This window comes from Electrona antarctica, assembly GCF_951216825.1.
Source record: "Electrona antarctica genome assembly, contig: scaffold_40, whole genome shotgun sequence".
Taxonomy (NCBI): domain Eukaryota; kingdom Metazoa; phylum Chordata; class Actinopteri; order Myctophiformes; family Myctophidae; genus Electrona; species Electrona antarctica.
In genome coordinates, this window is record NW_027638523.1 from 166137 (window position 1) to 188299 (window position 22163).

The window sequence follows — 22163 nt, forward strand, 5'->3', positions numbered from 1 at the left end:
ACAAGTTGTTCTGATTTTGTACCAAAACTCCCCAGCCACATAGACAAAGCCAACACTCAATGGAAATCAGACTTTGAATAGGGGACACATTAGCACATTCCAAACCAGCCTGGGACAAGAAGCATAGAGGTGTCACTGACACCAAATGGGCCATTAGACACCGGGCTCAGGAAACAAAAGAGAAACACATGTAAATTTGTCTTTGTTGAAATGGAGCCATGGGGTGAATTAACCCCAATAAGGCTAAATAAACCAAAAGTCCTACAACAATAAGGTAAACTTAAACTCTTAAACTTAAACTGGAGATAATCTAAGAGTGATTGGATTAGGCTTCCTTCAAGTACATGGCGAATGCACTCATTCCTTGCAATGTACTTACATACACTTACATATGTTGCGACCTTCGGTCGCAACATATGTAGGTACATTGCACTGAAGTCCCCAGGTCCCCCCAGTCGAGCTTGTACCTGTAACTTGGGGGAAGTCTATTATAATTATTACTGATTCTCCAGTAAAGACATGTTGCCTCTACAAAAACCACACTACAAATGAAAGAAACCAGAACAAGAGAACACACACCCATTGATTCTGATTGGACGGAATTAAACAATGGCCAAGTAAACCACACCCATCAACAAAGCTAATTGGCCGAATGACTATGAGTCACGCCCACCATTAGGAACACATAAAACCAGGGCTCCAGCACAACTAATCATTCTCTAACAGAATCTTGCCTGAGGAAGGACCAACCAGTCCGAAACGTCTACTTTTCCAGCTCTCCTTTATATTTGATTCCGTCGTGAGTGAAGCGCCACCGTCGAGTCATGAGAGGTATTCTGAAAAGAAAGTTTGAGGAGGTCGACGATGAAGATCCATTCTACTCCTCACCTCCATCATCGTCCCTGCCTTCTCCTGCCTCCACGGAATGGGATTCTGATGGGGAGAGCAGCTCCTCAGAAAGCCAGGACTTTACAACTAATGGTTCTGCTTCACCTGCTGCCAGTCAACCCATCCAGTCTATTCTGAAGAGGCCAAAGCTGGAAGGGAGGCAGAGCAACGTGCGCTTTGATCTGGTGACGGTGTTCTACTTCCCACAATGCCAGGGTTTCACTAGCGTACCCTTTCGCGGGGGTGCCAGTCTGGGCATGTTGCACAGGCACAGCACTCTCCGCAGATACACAATGGCAGAGCACGCCCTGGAACAACGGAGTTGGCGCAGAGAGAGACTACGAGAGAGACGGAGAGAGGAGAAGCTTGAGGCTTTGAGACACCAGTTGATGGCCAATGTTATCATTGACCAGAGAGAATATGAGCGACTGACTGCAGACCAGGTCCCAGACAGAGACACTGACGTCCACATCACCGACGCCGAGCTGGAGGATGGGAACAGCTTCCTGCAGCCGTACTCCTACAAGCACAGACAGGCACTCCTGCGAGCAGCAGGTGTGAAGCACATTGACAAAGAGGAGAAGAGACAGCTGCATTCCCTGCGTGTCTTCAGGGAGGACTCTGGATGCAATTGCCAGGGTTTCTGTGAGCCAGAGACTTGTGAATGCAGTCTGGCAGGAATCAAGTGCCACATGGACGCATGCCTCCCATGCTGCACTAAAGACGGCTGCGCAAACATTCAGGGACGCGTAGAGTTCAACTCCAGACGCGTGCAGACCCACTACATCGACACCGTCATGAGGCTAGAACTAGAGAGGCTACTACAAGATGATACGCCTGACCGTAGAGACAAGCTGGACGGCGTGTTCAACTCTGTTGATGTCCCGTCCCCAACACCACTGGTCATGGTGACCTCCAGCTCCTCCCAACACTCGGACGGTCCAGAGAGTTACATGGTGTCTGAGATGGACCTGCTGGACAGAGGCCAGTACCTGGTCCAGAGCTTCATGGGGGAAGGAAGCTTTGGGACGGTGGCCAAAGCCATCAGCACGTTCACCGGTGACACAGTGGCCATCAAGATATTGAAGAATCGCCACAATCACGATGAATTGGCAGCACATGAGGTAAGCAATAGCATTGTTCTTGAAGATTTTAATATTTGGCTCTGATTTATCATTAAGTTATCTAATCTAAATCTTTCTTGTATTCCTAGATGGCTGTGTTGCAAATGATGAAAGTCCTGGACCCTGACACGTGTGGAACAGTGAGATTTTACGACAGCTTTGTGCATAAAGGATTGAGATGCATGGTGTTTGAGTCTCTGGATGTTAATCTCCTGGATTTCTTGAACGAGAGACATGTCCATATGTCCATGATGGAGACGAGATGCATCATACAGCAGGTATGGCTTTGACAATTACATTTTAAAGTAATGGAAAAAATATTGATACAAAGATACTGAGTTGAATTTCTGAATTTCTGATCATGCTCTTTATTCTTGTCTTGCAGCTTGCCATTGCACTCCAGGCCCTGAAGGGAATCGGTCTGATCCACACAGACATCAAACTAGACAACATCATGCTGGTGAACCAACGACAACAACCCCTCAAAGTCAAACTCATTGACTTTGGTCTGGCCGTTCCTGTCTCTGAGACCAAGCAACGGAGGATCAGACCTCCTCTTCAGTATAGGTGAGCCTTATTATCTGCTTCACTGAAAGCTCAATGCAAACAAATATTAAAATGGAAAGTGTAACGAGTGCAATTGAGAACTTGAAGAAACTTGAAAGTTGCTAACATTATCCTTTTCTTTTACAACCCACAGATCACCAGAACTCTTCCTGGGCCTCCCGATCACAGAGGCACTTGACATGTGGTCACTGGGCTGTATGGTGGTTAATGGGATGCTGTTCCGTGATCTCTTTGGCGGGAAGACTGAATATGATGTGGTGAGTATTGTGCTGATGCACTGTACATTACTACATGCATCCTGACTGTACTCTTTAATCCATAGTTATAGCCTAACACTGTTAATGAAATATTCTCAATATGTGAAATATCCTGTGTTTTTTCTACAGGTTCAATCCATCCTCTTGACACTTGGTATGCCAGAGCAATCCCTCTTGGATGCTGGACAAACAACCTGCAGCTATTTCATTCAGGAAGACGATACATGGAGATTTAAGGTATGACTGCAACTAATATTGGAGTAACAACTTCATCTCTGAAATGTTCAAGAATAGGCTGTCTTTGCACGTCATTCAATCAGATCACTAAAAATGTTTTGTTTTGTGTTTTCCAGGAACCAGAGGAGTATTACACAGTGCAGGAGTTAAAGGCAGAACTGCTAATAGAGGATGTTATGTATACACTTACATGTGTGATTTGCTCACTGGAAGAAGTGTTCTCCTCCCTGCGTTGCGATGCTGATGAAACATCTTGTGACGTCTTCATGGACCTGTTGAAACGAATGCTTCATCTGGATCCAGAGGGGAGGATAACACCTGACCAGGTGTTGGACCATCCCTTCATCACCATGCCTCACCTATGACCGTCTCAAGGTGTTTGTGGGGTCAACCATTGCAAATGTAATGCACTCCCAGTTATTGGTATTGGATTTTGTGTACAGTACATGTTTGACTATGACAACGCCACAATATGGTGATGTCGGCCAACACTGATCCAGACAGGACACTATGCTACCTAAGACACTTCAGTCAACTGAAACTGAGATCATGTGTGACCCATGGGGTGTACCATTTGTGATCACAGTACTCTTAGTAGTTATACTGTAAGAACACATGCACTATCACTGACTGTTACTATATGACTATATACTATACACACTGCTGTTGCAGTGCTGCTAATAGATGATGTTATGTATACACTTACATGTGTGATATTATCTGCTGCTAAGTGTTGTCTCTCACCTGCACAACAGACTGTGATTCTATATTAGTATATTATATACATTTCATGTGTTTATTTTACATTTTGTATTTAATATTGCACTTGCAAGTTTATATTGTACATACCAGTACTGTATATGACATCACATCAAACTGCATTTGATTGAGTTTTTCTTTCTCTTCTGCACTGTAATGTGTTATGTATTTTTGTTTTAAAATAAGCATTTCTAATTGTATGTATTATTCCCTTGCACATTATACTATATTAGACATGTTATATTAGACATTGTGTTATGTTCACATCATTGGCTGCATTCCAACTGAGAAGAAATTAGCACAATACATTTTGTAAATAATTGTTCTATTGATATATGTTTTAAGTTGTAAACATGGTTGAAATAAAACGTGTTACCTTGAAATATGCGTTGTGTACGTTCTTAAATATGGCCCAGAACAGGTTTTAAAACATTCATATTTTCCAGTTAACTTATATCTCTACATTTATTGATTGTATACTAGATAGAACGTCCTTGCGGTCATGTTTCCATCCATCCATGTCCTATATATGTATTAGTAAAGGCTAGTAATTAGTGTCTATTTGGGGGTCCTTGGCGTGACGTTTGGGAACCACTGATATACAGCAGGGTATAAAGCCTTTTAAAACAAACAGCAGCATGTTGTGCACTCACTGTAAGTAAACATTGCACTTTAACATTGTCACCACAAACAATAATAGCAATGATTGTTACAAGAACATATAGCCATTTTAACACACCTGAAACATTGCACACTAGAAAGCTGAAAGAGTGATAACAGTTCCATGTGATGATAGACCTATTACTGTAGTTCTGCTGAAACTCATCAGAGTCAAAGAGGTGTGAAATGGTCTCAGTTCATCCAAAATGTGATCATTAGCAGGTGATCTGTCCAATGCCAGACAACGAGTGACCATTAACACGTTAATCTCTGCATTTGAATGCATATAGTGAATGAAGCATCAGCCATCATCATTTAGCATGTGTACATTTTAACATGGGGAAAGAATGTGGGGTTTGTTCATTATTTAGCATTTGAAAAACATTGAATAAAAGTGCATTCATCACCACCATATTGAGAGAGAACCCTGCAAAAATGTATCAGCTTATGTTTTTGTTCAGTGTATTTTCATTCAATCCCTTCCAGTTTCACTATGACTTATATGACTGGATATGGAGACAGTAACCTCTGTTACTGAACAAACAAATAATTAATATAGGATATAATTGAATAAGTATAATGATATATCCTGATTTATCTTGACTTATCCTGATCATGTATTAATACTATGGACACATGTTTCTGCACACAGGCCTACACATTACACAATGGGAATTCACTGTAAATATAGATAAGAAATGAAATGAAACCAATAGCGCACAATAGAATATGAGACTTTGATTTGACAATATACTTATTTGCTGTTCCAGTCCTGTACAGAAACCAGACCACTGTCTTCTATACTAAAGTGGAAACAAATTGAACCTACATTACAACCTAACACATAAAATACAAGGGGTGCTGTATATAGGCTACTTGTAAAAGACAAGATGTGAAGGCTTGTCTACTATTTATAAATATTGTTTGAAACAAATAGGCCTAACTGTTTTACTTCCGTTTTCTTGTTTTTAATAAATGTTTAAAGTCAAGATTTGTTTTTTATCTGTGGTTTGTAAGTGTTCCAAGATAAATTAAGATAAATGGGATGTAAATCACAGTATGAGCAGTTGTTTCTTCACCAGAGCTGGTTCTCCTTGGTTCTGATGTTACTGAAATAATGTGGAGAAATCCTCAAGATGAATGGCTCTGCTGCAGTAACAATTAATTCATATCCACTTATTCAATAGTTAGATTGTACATATTTATCCAGATACTGAGTAAGTCATTTTTGGATTAACTACTATACTGCTTTTTAAGGTTTATTATAAACCAGCAGTTGTTATGCACCACATGTGGAAGAACTCCCAGAAAACAGCAGGTATGCTGGCACTCTTATATATTTTACATCACAATGAAATACTGTTCTGTTTCCCACTGCATTTGATTGAGTTTTTCTTTCTCTTCTGCACTGTAATGTTTTATGTATTTTTGTTTTAGTTATGATTTTATATATGTTTCCTGATGTGTGCAAAGCACATTGAAATGCCTTGTTGGAATTTGCTATACCAATAACGTTATTTTATATTTATGCTGGCTCCTGCTTTGACTTTAAGAAACTCCTCAATGGATCACTAGACTAGTAGACTAAATATTGTTCAACCAAAGTGGACTGTTATGTTCAAGTGGACTCTGTTTTCGACCATTGAATGGTTTTTCTCCAGATTAACTGGAAAACCAGTTCTTAAAGTTCATTTTACTATGTCATTATATACCTTAGAGCTGCATTAAACATGCCAAAATATTAGACAAGTTGTTCTGATTTTGTACCAAAACTCCCCAGCCACATAGACAAAGCCAACACTCAATGGAAATCAGACTTTGAATAGGGGACACATTAGCACATTCCAAACCAGCCTGGGACAAGAAGCATAGAGGTGTCACTGACACCAAATGGGCCATTAGACACCGGGCTCAGGAAACAAAAGAGAAACACATGTAAATTTGTCTTTGTTGAAATGGAGCCATGGGGTGAATTAACCCCAATAAGGCTAAATAAACCAAAAGTCCTACAACAATAAGGTAAACTTAAACTCTTAAACTTAAACTGGAGATAATCTAAGAGTGATTGGATTAGGCTTCCTTCAAGTACATGGCGAATGCACTCATTCCTTGCAATGTACTTACATACACTTACATATGTTGCGACCTTCGGTCGCAACATATGTAGGTACATTGCACTGAAGTCCCCAGGTCCCCCCAGTCGAGCTTGTACCTGTAACTTGGGGGAAGTCTATTATAATTATTACTGATTCTCCAGTAAAGACATGTTGCCTCTACAAAAACCACACTACAAATGAAAGAAACCAGAACAAGAGAACACACACCCATTGATTCTGATTGGACGGAATTAAACAATGGCCAAGTAAACCACACCCATCAACAAAGCTAATTGGCCGAATGACTATGAGTCACGCCCACCATTAGGAACACATAAAACCAGGGCTCCAGCACAACTAATCATTCTCTAACAGAATCTTGCCTGAGGAAGGACCAACCAGTCCGAAACGTCTACTTTTCCAGCTCTCCTTTATATTTGATTCCGTCGTGAGTGAAGCGCCACCGTCGAGTCATGAGAGGTATTCTGAAAAGAAAGTTTGAGGAGGTCGACGATGAAGATCCATTCTACTCCTCACCTCCATCATCGTCCCTGCCTTCTCCTGCCTCCACGGAATGGGATTCTGATGGGGAGAGCAGCTCCTCAGAAAGCCAGGACTTTACAACTAATGGTTCTGCTTCACCTGCTGCCAGTCAACCCATCCAGTCTATTCTGAAGAGGCCAAAGCTGGAAGGGAGGCAGAGCAACGTGCGCTTTGATCTGGTGACGGTGTTCTACTTCCCACAATGCCAGGGTTTCACTAGCGTACCCTTTCGCGGGGGTGCCAGTCTGGGCATGTAGCACAGGCACAGCACTCTCCGCAGATACACAATGGCAGAGCACGCCCTGGAACAACGGAGTTGGCGCAGAGAGAGACTACGAGAGAGACGGAGAGAGGAGAAGCTTGAGGCTTTGAGACACCAGTTGATGGCCAATGTTATCATTGACCAGAGAGAATATGAGCGACTGACTGCAGACCAGGTCCCAGACGGAGACACTGACGTCCACATCACCGACGCCGAGCTGGAGGATGGGAACAGCTTCCTGCAGCCGTACTCCTACAAGCACAGACAGGCACTCCTGCGAGCAGCAGGTGTGAAGCACATTGACAAAGAGGAGAAGAGACAGCTGCATTCCCTGCGTGTCTTCAGGGAGGACTCTGGATGCAATTGCCAGGGTTTCTGTGAGCCAGAGACTTGTGAATGCAGTCTGGCAGGAATCAAGTGCCACATGGACGCATGCCTCCCATGCTGCACTAAAGACGGCTGCGCAAACATTCAGGGACGCGTAGAGTTCAACTCCAGACGCGTGCAGACCCACTACATCGACACCGTCATGAGGCTAGAACTAGAGAGGCTACTACAAGATGATACGCCTGACCGTAGAGACAAGCTGGACGGCGTGTTCAACTCTGTTGATGTCCCGTCCCCAACACCACTGGTCATGGTGACCTCCAGCTCCTCCCAACACTCGGACGGTCCAGAGAGTTACATGGTGTCTGAGATGGACCTGCTGGACAGAGGCCAGTACCTGGTCCAGAGCTTCATGGGGGAAGGAAGCTTTGGGACGGTGGCCAAAGCCATCAGCACGTTCACCGGTGACACAGTGGCCATCAAGATATTGAAGAATCGCCACAATCACGATGAATTGGCAGCACATGAGGTAAGCAATAGCATTGTTCTTGAAGATTTTAATATTTGGCTCTGATTTATCATTAAGTTATCTAATCTAAATCTTTCTTGTATTCCTAGATGGCTGTGTTGCAAATGATGAAAGTCCTGGACCCTGACACGTGTGGAACAGTGAGATTTTACGACAGCTTTGTGCATAAAGGATTGAGATGCATGGTGTTTGAGTCTCTGGATGTTAATCTCCTGGATTTCTTGAACGAGAGACATGTCCATATGTCCATGATGGAGACGAGATGCATCATACAGCAGGTATGGCTTTGACAATTACATTTTAAAGTAATGGAAAAAATATTGATACAAAGATACTGAGTTGAATTTCTGAATTTCTGATCATGCTCTTTATTCTTGTCTTGCAGCTTGCCATTGCACTCCAGGCCCTGAAGGGAATCGGTCTGATCCACACAGACATCAAACTAGACAACATCATGCTGGTGAACCAACGACAACAACCCCTCAAAGTCAAACTCATTGACTTTGGTCTGGCCGTTCCTGTCTCTGAGACCAAGCAACGGAGGATCAGACCTCCTCTTCAGTATAGGTGAGCCTTATTATCTGCTTCACTGAAAGCTCAATGCAAACAAATATTAAAATGGAAAGTGTAACGAGTGCAATTGAGAACTTGAAGAAACTTGAAAGTTGCTAACATTATCCTTTTCTTTTACAACCCACAGATCACCAGAACTCTTCCTGGGCCTCCCGATCACAGAGGCACTTGACATGTGGTCACTGGGCTGTATGGTGGTTAATGGGATGCTGTTCCGTGATCTCTTTGGCGGGAAGACTGAATATGATGTGGTGAGTATTGTGCTGATGCACTGTACATTACTACATGCATCCTGACTGTACTCTTTAATCCATAGTTATAGCCTAACACTGTTAATGAAATATTCTCAATATGTGAAATATCCTGTGTTTTTTCTACAGGTTCAATCCATCCTCTTGACACTTGGTATGCCAGAGCAATCCCTCTAGGATGCTGGACAAACAACCTGCAGCTATTTCATTCAGGAAGACGATACATGGAGATTTAAGGTATGACTGCAACTAATATTGGAGTAACAACTTCATCTCTGAAATGTTCAAGAATAGGCTGTCTTTGCACGTCATTCAATCAGATCACTAAAAATGTTTTGTTTTGTGTTTTCCAGGAACCAGAGGAGTATTACACAGTGCAGGAGTTAAAGGCAGAACTGCTAATAGAGGATGTTATGTATACACTTACATGTGTGATTTGCTCACTGGAAGAAGTGTTCTCCTCCCTGCGTTGCGATGCTGATGAAACATCTTGTGACGTCTTCATGGACCTGTTGAAACGAATGCTTCATCTGGATCCAGAGGGGAGGATAACACCTGACCAGGTGTTGGACCATCCCTTCATCACCATGCCTCACCTATGACCGTCTCAAGGTGTTTGTGGGGTCAACCATTGCAAATGTAATGCACTCCCAGTTATTGGTATTGGATTTTGTGTACAGTACATGTTTGACTATGACAACGCCACAATATGGTGATGTCGGCCAACACTGATCCAGACAGGACACTATGCTACCTAAGACACTTCAGTCAACTGAAACTGAGATCATGTGTGACCCATGGGGTGTACCATTTGTGATCACAGTACTCTTAGTAGTTATACTGTAAGAACACATGCACTATCACTGACTGTTACTATATGACTATATACTATACACACTGCTGTTGCAGTGCTGCTAATAGATGATGTTATGTATACACTTACATGTGTGATATTATCTGCTGCTAAGTGTTGTCTCTCACCTGCACAACAGACTGTGATTCTATATTAGTATATTATATACATTTCATGTGTTTATTTTACATTTTGTATTTAATATTGCACTTGCAAGTTTATATTGTACATACCAGTACTGTATATGACATCACATCAAACTGCATTTGATTGAGTTTTTCTTTCTCTTCTGCACTGTAATGTGTTATGTATTTTTGTTTTAAAATAAGCATTTCTAATTGTATGTATTATTCCCTTGCACATTATACTATATTAGACATGTTATATTAGACATTGTGTTATGTTCACATCATTGGCTGCATTCCAACTGAGAAGAAATTAGCACAATACATTTTGTAAATAATTGTTCTATTGATATATGTTTTAAGTTGTAAACATGGTTGAAATAAAACGTGTTACCTTGAAATATGCGTTGTGTACGTTCTTAAATATGGCCCAGAACAGGTTTTAAAACATTCATATTTTCCAGTTAACTTATATCTCTACATTTATTGATTGTATACTAGATAGAACGTCCTTGCGGTCATGTTTCCATCCATCCATGTCCTATATATGTATTAGTAAAGGCTAGTAATTAGTGTCTATTTGGGGGTCCTTGGCGTGACGTTTGGGAACCACTGATATACAGCAGGGTATAAAGCCTTTTAAAACAAACAGCAGCATGTTGTGCACTCACTGTAAGTAAACATTGCACTTTAACATTGTCACCACAAACAATAATAGCAATGATTGTTACAAGAACATATAGCCATTTTAACACACCTGAAACATTGCACACTAGAAAGCTGAAAGAGTGATAACAGTTCCATGTGATGATAGACCTATTACTGTAGTTCTGCTGAAACTCATCAGAGTCAAAGAGGTGTGAAATGGTCTCAGTTCATCCAAAATGTGATCATTAGCAGGTGATCTGTCCAATGCCAGACAACGAGTGACCATTAACACGTTAATCTCTGCATTTGAATGCATATAGTGAATGAAGCATCAGCCATCATCATTTAGCATGTGTACATTTTAACATGGGGAAAGAATGTGGGGTTTGTTCATTATTTAGCATTTGAAAAACATTGAATAAAAGTGCATTCATCACCACCATATTGAGAGAGAACCCTGCAAAAATGTATCAGCTTATGTTTTTGTTCAGTGTATTTTCATTCAATCCCTTCCAGTTTCACTATGACTTATATGACTGGATATGGAGACAGTAACCTCTGTTACTGAACAAACAAATAATTAATATAGGATATAATTGAATAAGTATAATGATATATCCTGATTTATCTTGACTTATCCTGATCATGTATTAATACTATGGACACATGTTTCTGCACACAGGCCTACACATTACACAATGGGAATTCACTGTAAATATAGATAAGAAATGAAATGAAACCAATAGCGCACAATAGAATATGAGACTTTGATTTGACAATATACTTATTTGCTGTTCCAGTCCTGTACAGAAACCAGACCACTGTCTTCTATACTAAAGTGGAAACAAATTGAACCTACATTACAACCTAACACATAAAATACAAGGGGTGCTGTATATAGGCTACTTGTAAAAGACAAGATGTGAAGGCTTGTCTACTATTTATAAATATTGTTTGAAACAAATAGGCCTAACTGTTTTACTTCCGTTTTCTTGTTTTTAATAAATGTTTAAAGTCAAGATTTGTTTTTTATCTGTGGTTTGTAAGTGTTCCAAGATAAATTAAGATAAATGGGATGTAAATCACAGTATGAGCAGTTGTTTCTTCACCAGAGCTGGTTCTCCTTGGTTCTGATGTTACTGAAATAATGTGGAGAAATCCTCAAGATGAATGGCTCTGCTGCAGTAACAATTAATTCATATCCACTTATTCAATAGTTAGATTGTACATATTTATCCAGATACTGAGTAAGTCATTTTTGGATTAACTACTATACTGCTTTTTAAGGTTTATTATAAACCAGCAGTTGTTATGCACCACATGTGGAAGAACTCCCAGAAAACAGCAGGTATGCTGGCACTCTTATATATTTTACATCACAATGAAATACTGTTCTGTTTCCCACTGCATTTGATTGAGTTTTTCTTTCTCTTCTGCACTGTAATGTTTTATGTATTTTTGTTTTAGTTATGATTTTATATATGTTTCCTGATGTGTGCAAAGCACATTGAAATGCCTTGTTGGAATTTGCTATACCAATAACGTTATTTTATATTTATGCTGGCTCCTGCTTTGACTTTAAGAAACTCCTCAATGGATCACTAGACTAGTAGACTAAATATTGTTCAACCAAAGTGGACTGTTATGTTCAAGTGGACTCTGTTTTCGACCATTGAATGGTTTTTCTCCAGATTAACTGGAAAACCAGTTCTTAAAGTTCATTTTACTATGTCATTATATACCTTAGAGCTGCATTAAACATGCCAAAATATTAGACAAGTTGTTCTGATTTTGTACCAAAACTCCCCAGCCACATAGACAAAGCCAACACTCAATGGAAATCAGACTTTGAATAGGGGACACATTAGCACATTCCAAACCAGCCTGGGACAAGAAGCATAGAGGTGTCACTGACACCAAATGGGCCATTAGACACCGGGCTCAGGAAACAAAAGAGAAACACATGTAAATTTGTCTTTGTTGAAATGGAGCCATGGGGTGAATTAACCCCAATAAGGCTAAATAAACCAAAAGTCCTACAACAATAAGGTAAACTTAAACTCTTAAACTTAAACTGGAGATAATCTAAGAGTGATTGGATTAGGCTTCCTTCAAGTACATGGCGAATGCACTCATTCCTTGCAATGTACTTACATACACTTACATATGTTGCGACCTTCGGTCGCAACATATGTAGGTACATTGCACTGAAGTCCCCAGGTCCCCCCAGTCGAGCTTGTACCTGTAACTTGGGGGAAGTCTATTATAATTATTACTGATTCTCCAGTAAAGACATGTTGCCTCTACAAAAACCACACTACAAATGAAAGAAACCAGAACAAGAGAACACACACCCATTGATTCTGATTGGACGGAATTAAACAATGGCCAAGTAAACCACACCCATCAACAAAGCTAATTGGCCGAATGACTATGAGTCACGCCCACCATTAGGAACACATAAAACCAGGGCTCCAGCACAACTAATCATTCTCTAACAGAATCTTGCCTGAGGAAGGACCAACCAGTCCGAAACGTCTACTTTTCCAGCTCTCCTTTATATTTGATTCCGTCGTGAGTGAAGCGCCACCGTCGAGTCATGAGAGGTATTCTGAAAAGAAAGTTTGAGGAGGTCGACGATGAAGATCCATTCTACTCCTCACCTCCATCATCATCCCTGCCTTCTCCTGCCTCCACGGAATGGGATTCTGATGGGGAGAGCAGCTCCTCAGAAAGCCAGGACTTTACAACTAATGGTTCTGCTTCACCTGCTGCCAGTCAACCCATCCAGTCTATTCTGAAGAGGCCAAAGCTGGAAGGGCAACGTGCGCTTTGATCTGGTGACGGTGTTCTACTTCCCACAATGCCAGGGTTTCACTAGCGTACCCTTTCGCGGGGGTGCCAGTCTGGGCATGTTGCACAGGCACAGCACTCTCCGCAGATACACAATGGCAGAGCACGCCCTGGAACAACGGAGTTGGCGCAGAGAGAGACGGAGAGAGAGACGGAGAGAGGAGAAGCTTGAGGCTTTGAGACACCAGTTGATGGCCAATGTTATCATTGACCAGAGAGAATATGAGCGACTGACTGCAGACCAGGTCCCAGACGGAGACACTGACGTCCACATCACCGACGCCGAGCTGGAGGATGGGAACAGCTTCCTGCAGCCGTACTCCTACAAGCACAGACAGGCACTCCTGCGAGCAGCAGGTGTGAAGCACATTGACAAAGAGGAGAAGAGACAGCTGCATTCCCTGCGTGTCTTCAGGGAGGACTCTGGATGCAATTGCCAGGGTTTCTGTGAGCCAGAGACTTGTGAATGCAGTCTGGCAGGAATCAAGTGCCACATGGACGCATGCCTCCCATGCTGCACTAAAGACGGCTGCGCAAACATTCAGGGACGCGTAGAGTTCAACTCCAGACGCGTGCAGACCCACTACATCGACACCGTCATGAGGCTAGAACTAGAGAGGCTACTACAAGATGATACGCCTGACCGTAGAGACAAGCTGGACGGCGTGTTCAACTCTGTTGATGTCCCGTCCCCAACACCACTGGTCATGGTGACCTCCAGCTCCTCCCAACACTCGGACGGTCCAGAGAGTTACATGGTGTCTGAGATGGACCTGCTGGACAGAGGCCAGTACCTGGTCCAGAGCTTCATGGGGGAAGGAAGCTTTGGGACGGTGGCCAAAGCCATCAGCACGTTCACCGGTGACACAGTGGCCATCAAGATATTGAAGAATCGCCACAATCACGATGAATTGGCAGCACATGAGGTAAGCAATAGCATTGTTCTTGAAGATTTTAATATTTGGCTCTGATTTATCATTAAGTTATCTAATCTAAATCTTTCTTGTATTCCTAGATGGCTGTGTTGCAAATGATGAAAGTCCTGGACCCTGACACGTGTGGAACAGTGAGATTTTACGACAGCTTTGTGCATAAAGGATTGAGATGCATGGTGTTTGAGTCTCTGGATGTTAATCTCCTGGATTTCTTGAACGAGAGACATGTCCATATGTCCATGATGGAGACGAGATGCATCATACAGCAGGTATGGCTTTGACAATTACATTTTAAAGTAATGGAAAAAATATTGATACAAAGATACTGAGTTGAATTTCTGAATTTCTGATCATGCTCTTTATTCTTGTCTTGCAGCTTGCCATTGCACTCCAGGCCCTGAAGGGAATCGGTCTGATCCACACAGACATCAAACTAGACAACATCATGCTGGTGAACCAACGACAACAACCCCTCAAAGTCAAACTCATTGACTTTGGTCTGGCCGTTCCTGTCTCTGAGACCAAGCAACGGAGGATCAGACCTCCTCTTCAGTATAGGTGAGCCTTATTATCTGCTTCACTGAAAGCTCAATGCAAACAAATATTAAAATGGAAAGTGTAACGAGTGCAATTGAGAACTTGAAGAAACTTGAAAGTTGCTAACATTATCCTTTTCTTTTACAACCCACAGATCACCAGAACTCTTCCTGGGCCTCCCGATCACAGAGGCACTTGACATGTGGTCACTGGGCTGTATGGTGGTTAATGGGATGCTGTTCCGTGATCTCTTTGGCGGGAAGACTGAATATGATGTGGTGAGTATTGTGCTGATGCACTGTACATTACTACATGCATCCTGACTGTACTCTTTAATCCATAGTTATAGCCTAACACTGTTAATGAAATATTCTCAATATGTGAAATATCCTGTGTTTTTTCTACAGGTTCAATCCATCCTCTTGACACTTGGTATGCCAGAGCAATCCCTCTTGGATGCTGGACAAACAACCTGCAGCTATTTCATTCAGGAAGACGATACATGGAGATTTAAGGTATGACTGCAACTAATATTGGAGTAACAACTTCATCTCTGAAATGTTCAAGAATAGGCTGTCTTTGCACGTCATTCAATCAGATCACTACAAATGTTTTGTTTTGTGTTTTCCAGGAACCAGAGGAGTATTACACAGTGCAGGAGTTAAAGGCAGAACTGCTAATAGAGGATGTTATGTATACACTTACATGTGTGATTTGCTCACTGGAAGAAGTGTTCTCCTCCCTGCGTTGCGATGCTGATGAAACATCTTGTGACGTCTTCATGGACCTGTTGAAACGAATGCTTCATCTGGATCCAGAGGGGAGGATAACACCTGACCAGGTGTTGGACCATCCCTTCATCACCATGCCTCACCTATGACCGTCTCAAGGTGTTTGTGGGGTCAACCATTGCAAATGTAATGCACTCCCAGTTATTGGTATTGGATTTTGTGTACAGTACATGTTTGACTATGACAACGCCACAATATGGTGATGTCGGCCAACACTGATCCAGACAGGACACTATGCTACCTAAGACACTTCAGTCAACTGAAACTGAGATCATGTGTGACCCATGGGGTGTACCATTTGTGATCACAGTACTCTTAGTAGTTATACTGTAAGAACACATGCACTATCACTGACTGTTACTATATGACTATATACTATACACACTGCTGTTGCAGTGCTGCTAATAGATGATGTTATGTATACACTTACATGTGTGATATTATCTGCTGCTAAGTGTTGTCTCTCACCTGCACAACAGACTGTGATTCTATATTAGTATATTATATACATTTCATGTGTTTATTTTACATTTTGTATTTAATATTGCACTTGCAAGTTTATATTGTACATACCAGTACTGTATATGACATCACATCAAACTGCATTTGATTGAGTTTTTCTTTCTCTTCTGCACTGTAATGTGTTATGTATTTTTGTTTTAAAATAAGCATTTCTAATTGTATGTATTATTCCCTTGCACATTATACTATATTAGACATGTTATATTAGACATTGTGTTATGTTCACATCATTGGCTGCATTCCAACTGAGAAGAAATTAGCACAATACATTTTGTAAATAATTGTTCTATTGATATATGTTTTAAGTTGTAAACATGGTTGAAATAAAACGTGTTACCTTGAAATATGCGTTGTGTACGTTCTTAAATATGGCCCAGAACAGGTTTTAAAACATTCATATTTTCCAGTTAACTTATATCTCTACATTTATTGATTGTATACTAGATAGAACGTCCTTGCGGTCATGTTTCCATCCATCCATGTCCTATATATGTATTAGTAAAGGCTAGTAATTAGTGTCTATTTGGGGGTCCTTGGCGTGACGTTTGGGAACCACTGATATACAGCAGGGTATAAAGCCTTTTAAAACAAACAGCAGCATGTTGTGCACTCACTGTAAGTAAACATTGCACTTTAACATTGTCACCACAAACAATAATAGCAATGATTGTTACAAGAACATATAGCCATTTTAACACACCTGAAACATTGCACACTAGAAAGCTGAAAGAGTGATAACAGTTCCATGTGATGATAGACCTATTACTGTAGTTCTGCTGAAACTCATCAGAGTCAAAGAGGTGTGAAATGGTCTCAGTTCATCCAAAATGTGATCATTAGCAGGTGATCTGTCCAATGCCAGACAACGAGTGACCATTAACACGTTAATCTCTGCATTTGAATGCATATAGTGAATGAAGCATCAGCCATCATCATTTAGCATGTGTACATTTTAACATGGGGAAAGAATGTGGGGTTTGTTCATTATTTAGCATTTGAAAAACATTGAATAAAAGTGCATTCATCACCACCATATTGAGAGAGAACCCTGCAAAAATGTATCAGCTTATGTTTTTGTTCAGTGTATTTTCATTCAATCCCTTCCAGTTTCACTATGACTTATATGACTGGATATGGAGACAGTAACCTCTGTTACTGAACAAACAAATAATTAATATAGGATATAATTGAATAAGTATAATGATATATCCTGATTTATCTTGACTTATCCTGATCATTTATTAATACTATGGACACATGTTTCTGCACACAGGCCTACACATTACACAATGGGATTTCACTGTAAATATAGATAAGAAATGAAATGAAACCAATAGCGCACAATAGAATATGAGACTTTGATTTGACAATATACTTATTTGCTGTTCCAGTCCTGTACAGAAACCAGACCACTGTCTTCTATACTAAAGTGGAAACAAATTGAACCTACATTACAACCTAACACATAAAATACAAGGGGTGCTGTATATAGGCTACTTGTAAAAGACAAGATGTGAAGGCTTGTCTACTATTTATAAATATTGTTTGAAACAAATAGGCCTAACTGTTTTACTTCCGTTTTCTTGTTTTTAATAAATGTTTAAAGTCAAGATTTGTTTTTTATCTGTGGTTTGTAAGTGTTCCAAGATAAATTAAGATAAATGGGATGTAAATCACAGTATGAGCAGTTGTTTCTTCACCAGAGCTGGTTCTCCTTGGTTCTGATGTTACTGAAATAATGTGGAGAAATCCTCAAGATGAATGGCTCTGCTGCAGTAACAATTAATTCATATCCACTTATTCAATAGTTAGATTGTACATATTTATCCAGATACTGAGTAAGTCATTTTTGGATTAACTACTATACTGCTTTTTAAGGTTTATTATAAACCAGCAGTTGTTATGCACCACATGTGGAAGAACTCCCAGAAAACAGCAGGTATGCTGGCACTCTTATATATTTTACATCACAATGAAATACTGTTCTGTTTCCCACTGCATTTGATTGAGTTTTTCTTTCTCTTCTGCACTGTAATGTTTTATGTATTTTTGTTTTAGTTATGATTTTATATATGTTTCCTGATGTGTGCAAAGCACATTGAAATGCCTTGTTGGAATTTGCTATACCAATAACGTTATTTTATATTTATGCTGGCTCCTGCTTTGACTTTAAGAAACTCCTCAATGGATCACTAGACTAGTAGACTAAATATTGTTCAACCAAAGTGGACTGTTATGTTCAAGTGGACTCTGTTTTCGACCATTGAATGGTTTTTCTCCAGATTTGGAAAACCAGTTCTTAAAGGGGCATTCCACTCATTTTCAACATTTTACTATGTCATTATATACCTTAGAGCTGCATTAAACATGCCAAAATATTAGACAAGTTGTTCTGATTTTGTACCAAAACTCCCCAGCCACATAGACAAAGCCAACACTCAATGGAAATCAGACTTTGAATAGGGGACACATTAGCACATTCCAAACCAGCCTGGGACAAGAAGCATAGAGGTGTCACTGACACCAAATGGGCCATTAGACACCGGGCTCAGGAAACAAAAGAGAAACACATGTAAATTTGTCTTTGTTGAAATGGAGCCATGGGGTGAATTAACCCCAATAAGGCTAAATAAACCAAAAGTCCTACAACAATAAGGTAAACTTAAACTCTTAAACTTAAACTGGAGATAATCTAAGAGTGATTGGATTAGGCTTCCTTCAAGTACATGGCGAATGCACTCATTCCTTGCAATGTACTTACATACACTTACATATGTTGCGACCTTCGGTCGCAACATATGTAGGTACATTGCACTGAAGTCCCCAGGTCCCCCCAGTCGAGCTTGTACCTGTAACTTGGGGGAAGTCTATTATAATTATTACTGATTCTCCAGTAAAGACATGTTGCCTCTACAAAAACCACACTACAAATGAAAGAAACCAGAACAAGAGAACACACACCCATTGATTCTGATTGGACGGAATTAAACAATGGCCAAGTAAACCACACCCATCAACAAAGCTAATTGGCCGAATGACTATGAGTCACGCCCACCATTAGGAACACATAAAACCAGGGCTCCAGCACAACTAATCATTCTCTAACAGAATCTTGCCTGAGGAAGGACCAACCAGTCCGAAACGTCTACTTTTCCAGCTCTCCTTTATATTTGATTCCGTCGTGAGTGAAGCGCCACCGTCGAGTCATGAGAGGTATTCTGAAAAGAAAGTTTGAGGAGGTCGACGATGAAGATCCATTCTACTCCTCACCTCCATCATCGTCCCTGCCTTCTCCTGCCTCCACGGAATGGGATTCTGATGGGGAGAGCAGCTCCTCAGAAAGCCAGGACTTTACAACTAATGGTTCTGCTTCACCTGCTGCCAGTCAACCCATCCAGTCTATTCTGAAGAGGCCAAAGCTGGAAGGGAGGCAGAGCAACGTGCGCTTTGATCTGGTGACGGTGTTCTACTTCCCACAATGCCAGGGTTTCACTAGCGTACCCTTTCGCGGGGGTGCCAGTCTGGGCATGTTGCACAGGCACAGCACTCTCCGCAGATACACAATGGCAGAGCACGCCCTGGAACAACGGAGTTGGCGCAGAGAGAGACTACGAGAGAGACGGAGAGAGGAGAAGCTTGAGGCTTTGAGACACCAGTTGATGGCCAATGTTATCATTGACCAGAGAGAATATGAGCGACTGACTGCAGACCAGGTCCCAGACGGAGACACTGACGTCCACATCACCGACGCCGAGCTGGAGGATGGGAACAGCTTCCTGCAGCCGTACTCCTACAAGCACAGACAGGCACTCCTGCGAGCAGCAGGTGTGAAGCACATTGACAAAGAGGAGAAGAGACAGCTGCATTCCCTGCGTGTCTTCAGGGAGGACTCTGGATGCAATTGCCAGGGTTTCTGTGAGCCAGAGACTTGTGAATGCAGTCTGGCAGGAATCAAGTGCCACATGGACGCATGCCTCCCATGCTGCACTAAAGACGGCTGCGCAAACATTCAGGGACGCGTAGAGTTCAACTCCAGACGCGTGCAGACCCACTACATCGACACCGTCATGAGGCTAGAACTAGAGAGGCTACTACAAGATGATACGCCTGACCGTAGAGACAAGCTGGACGGCGTGTTCAACTCTGTTGATGTCCCGTCCCCAACACCACTGGTCATGGTGACCTCCAGCTCCTCCCAACACTCGGACGGTCCAGAGAGTTACATGGTGTCTGAGATGGACCTGCTGGACAGAGGCCAGTACCTGGTCCAGAGCTTCATGGGGGAAGGAAGCTTTGGGACGGTGGCCAAAGCCATCAGCACGTTCACCGGTGACACAGTGGCCATCAAGATATTGAAGAATCGCCACAATCACGATGAATTGGCAGCACATGAGGTAAGCAATAGCATTGTTCTTGAAGATTTTAATATTTGGCTCTGATTTATCATTAAGTTATCTAATCTAAATCTTTCTTGTATTCCTAGATGGCTGTGTTGCAAATGATGAAAGTCCTGGACCCTGACACGTGTGGAACAGTGAGATTTTACGACAGCTTTGTGCATAAAGGATTGAGATGCATGGTGTTTGAGTCTCTGGATGTTAATCTCCTGGATTTCTTGAACGAGAGACATGTCCATATGTCCATGATGGAGACGAGATGCATCATACAGCAGGTATGGCTTTGACAATTACATTTTAAAGTAATGGAAAAAATATTGATACAAAGATACTGAGTTGAATTTCTGAATTTCTGATCATGCTCTTTATTCTTGTCTTGCAGCTTGCCATTGCACTCCAGGCCCTGAAGGGAATCGGTCTGATCCACACAGACATCAAACTAGACAACATCATGCTGGTGAACCAACGACAACAACCCCTCAAAGTCAAACTCATTGACTTTGGTCTGGCCGTTCCTGTCTCTGAGACCAAGCAACGGAGGATCAGACCTCCTCTTCAGTATAGGTGAGCCTTATTATCTGCTTCACTGAAAGCTCAATGCAAACAAATATTAAAATGGAAAGTGTAACGAGTGCAATTGAGAACTTGAAGAAACTTGAAAGTTGCTAACATTATCCTTTTCTTTTACAACCCACAGATCACCAGAACTCTTCCTGGGCCTCCCGATCACAGAGGCACTTGACATGTGGTCACTGGGCTGTATGGTGGTTAATGGGATGCTGTTCCGTGATCTCTTTGGCGGGAAGACTGAATATGATGTGGTGAGTATTGTGCTGATGCACTGTACATTACTACATGCATCCTGACTGTACTCTTTAATCCATAGTTATAGCCTAACACTGTTAATGAAATATTCTCAATATGTGAAATATCCTGTGTTTTTTCTACAGGTTCAATCCATCCTCTTGACACTTGGTATGCCAGAGCAATCCCTCTTGGATGCTGGACAAACAACCTGCAGCTATTTCATTCAGGAAGACGATACATGGAGATTTAAGGTATGACTGCAACTAATATTGGAGTAACAACTTCATCTCTGAAATGTTCAAGAATAGGCTGTCTTTGCACGTCATTCAATCAGATCACTAAAAATGTTTTGTTTTGTGTTTTCCAGGAACCAGAGGAGTATTACACAGTGCAGGAGTTAAAGGCAGAACTGCTAATAGAGGATGTTATGTATACACTTACATGTGTGATTTGCTCACTGGAAGAAGTGTTCTCCTCCCTGCGTTGCGATGCTGATGAAACATCTTGTGACGTCTTCATGGACCTGTTGAAACGAATGCTTCATCTGGATCCAGAGGGGAGGATAACACCTGACCAGGTGTTGGACCATCCCTTCATCACCATGCCTCACCTATGACCGTCT

General features: G+C 41.5%; 3 protein-coding genes across 5 annotated transcripts in view; all 3 read left to right on the forward strand.

Moving 5' to 3' along the window:
• Positions 1 to 22163, forward strand: part of LOC306917958 (uncharacterized protein) — a 338291-nt gene that overhangs the window by 63508 nt on the left and 252620 nt on the right. The window lies entirely within an intron of this gene.
• Positions 825 to 1745, forward strand: LOC306917971 (cysteine/serine-rich nuclear protein 3-like; the record flags this gene model as incomplete). The annotated part of the gene is made up of 1 exon (XM_079530872.1): positions 825 to 1745. A coding segment is annotated over one exon (921 nt), but the record flags the coding sequence as incomplete, so codon positions are not given.
• LOC306917972 (cysteine/serine-rich nuclear protein 3-like) lies at positions 7062 to 7982 on the forward strand (the record flags this gene model as incomplete). The annotated part of the gene is given in 2 exon segments (XM_079530873.1): positions 7062 to 7385; positions 7389 to 7982. Coding segments are annotated over 2 exon segments (918 nt in total), but the record flags the coding sequence as incomplete, so codon positions are not given.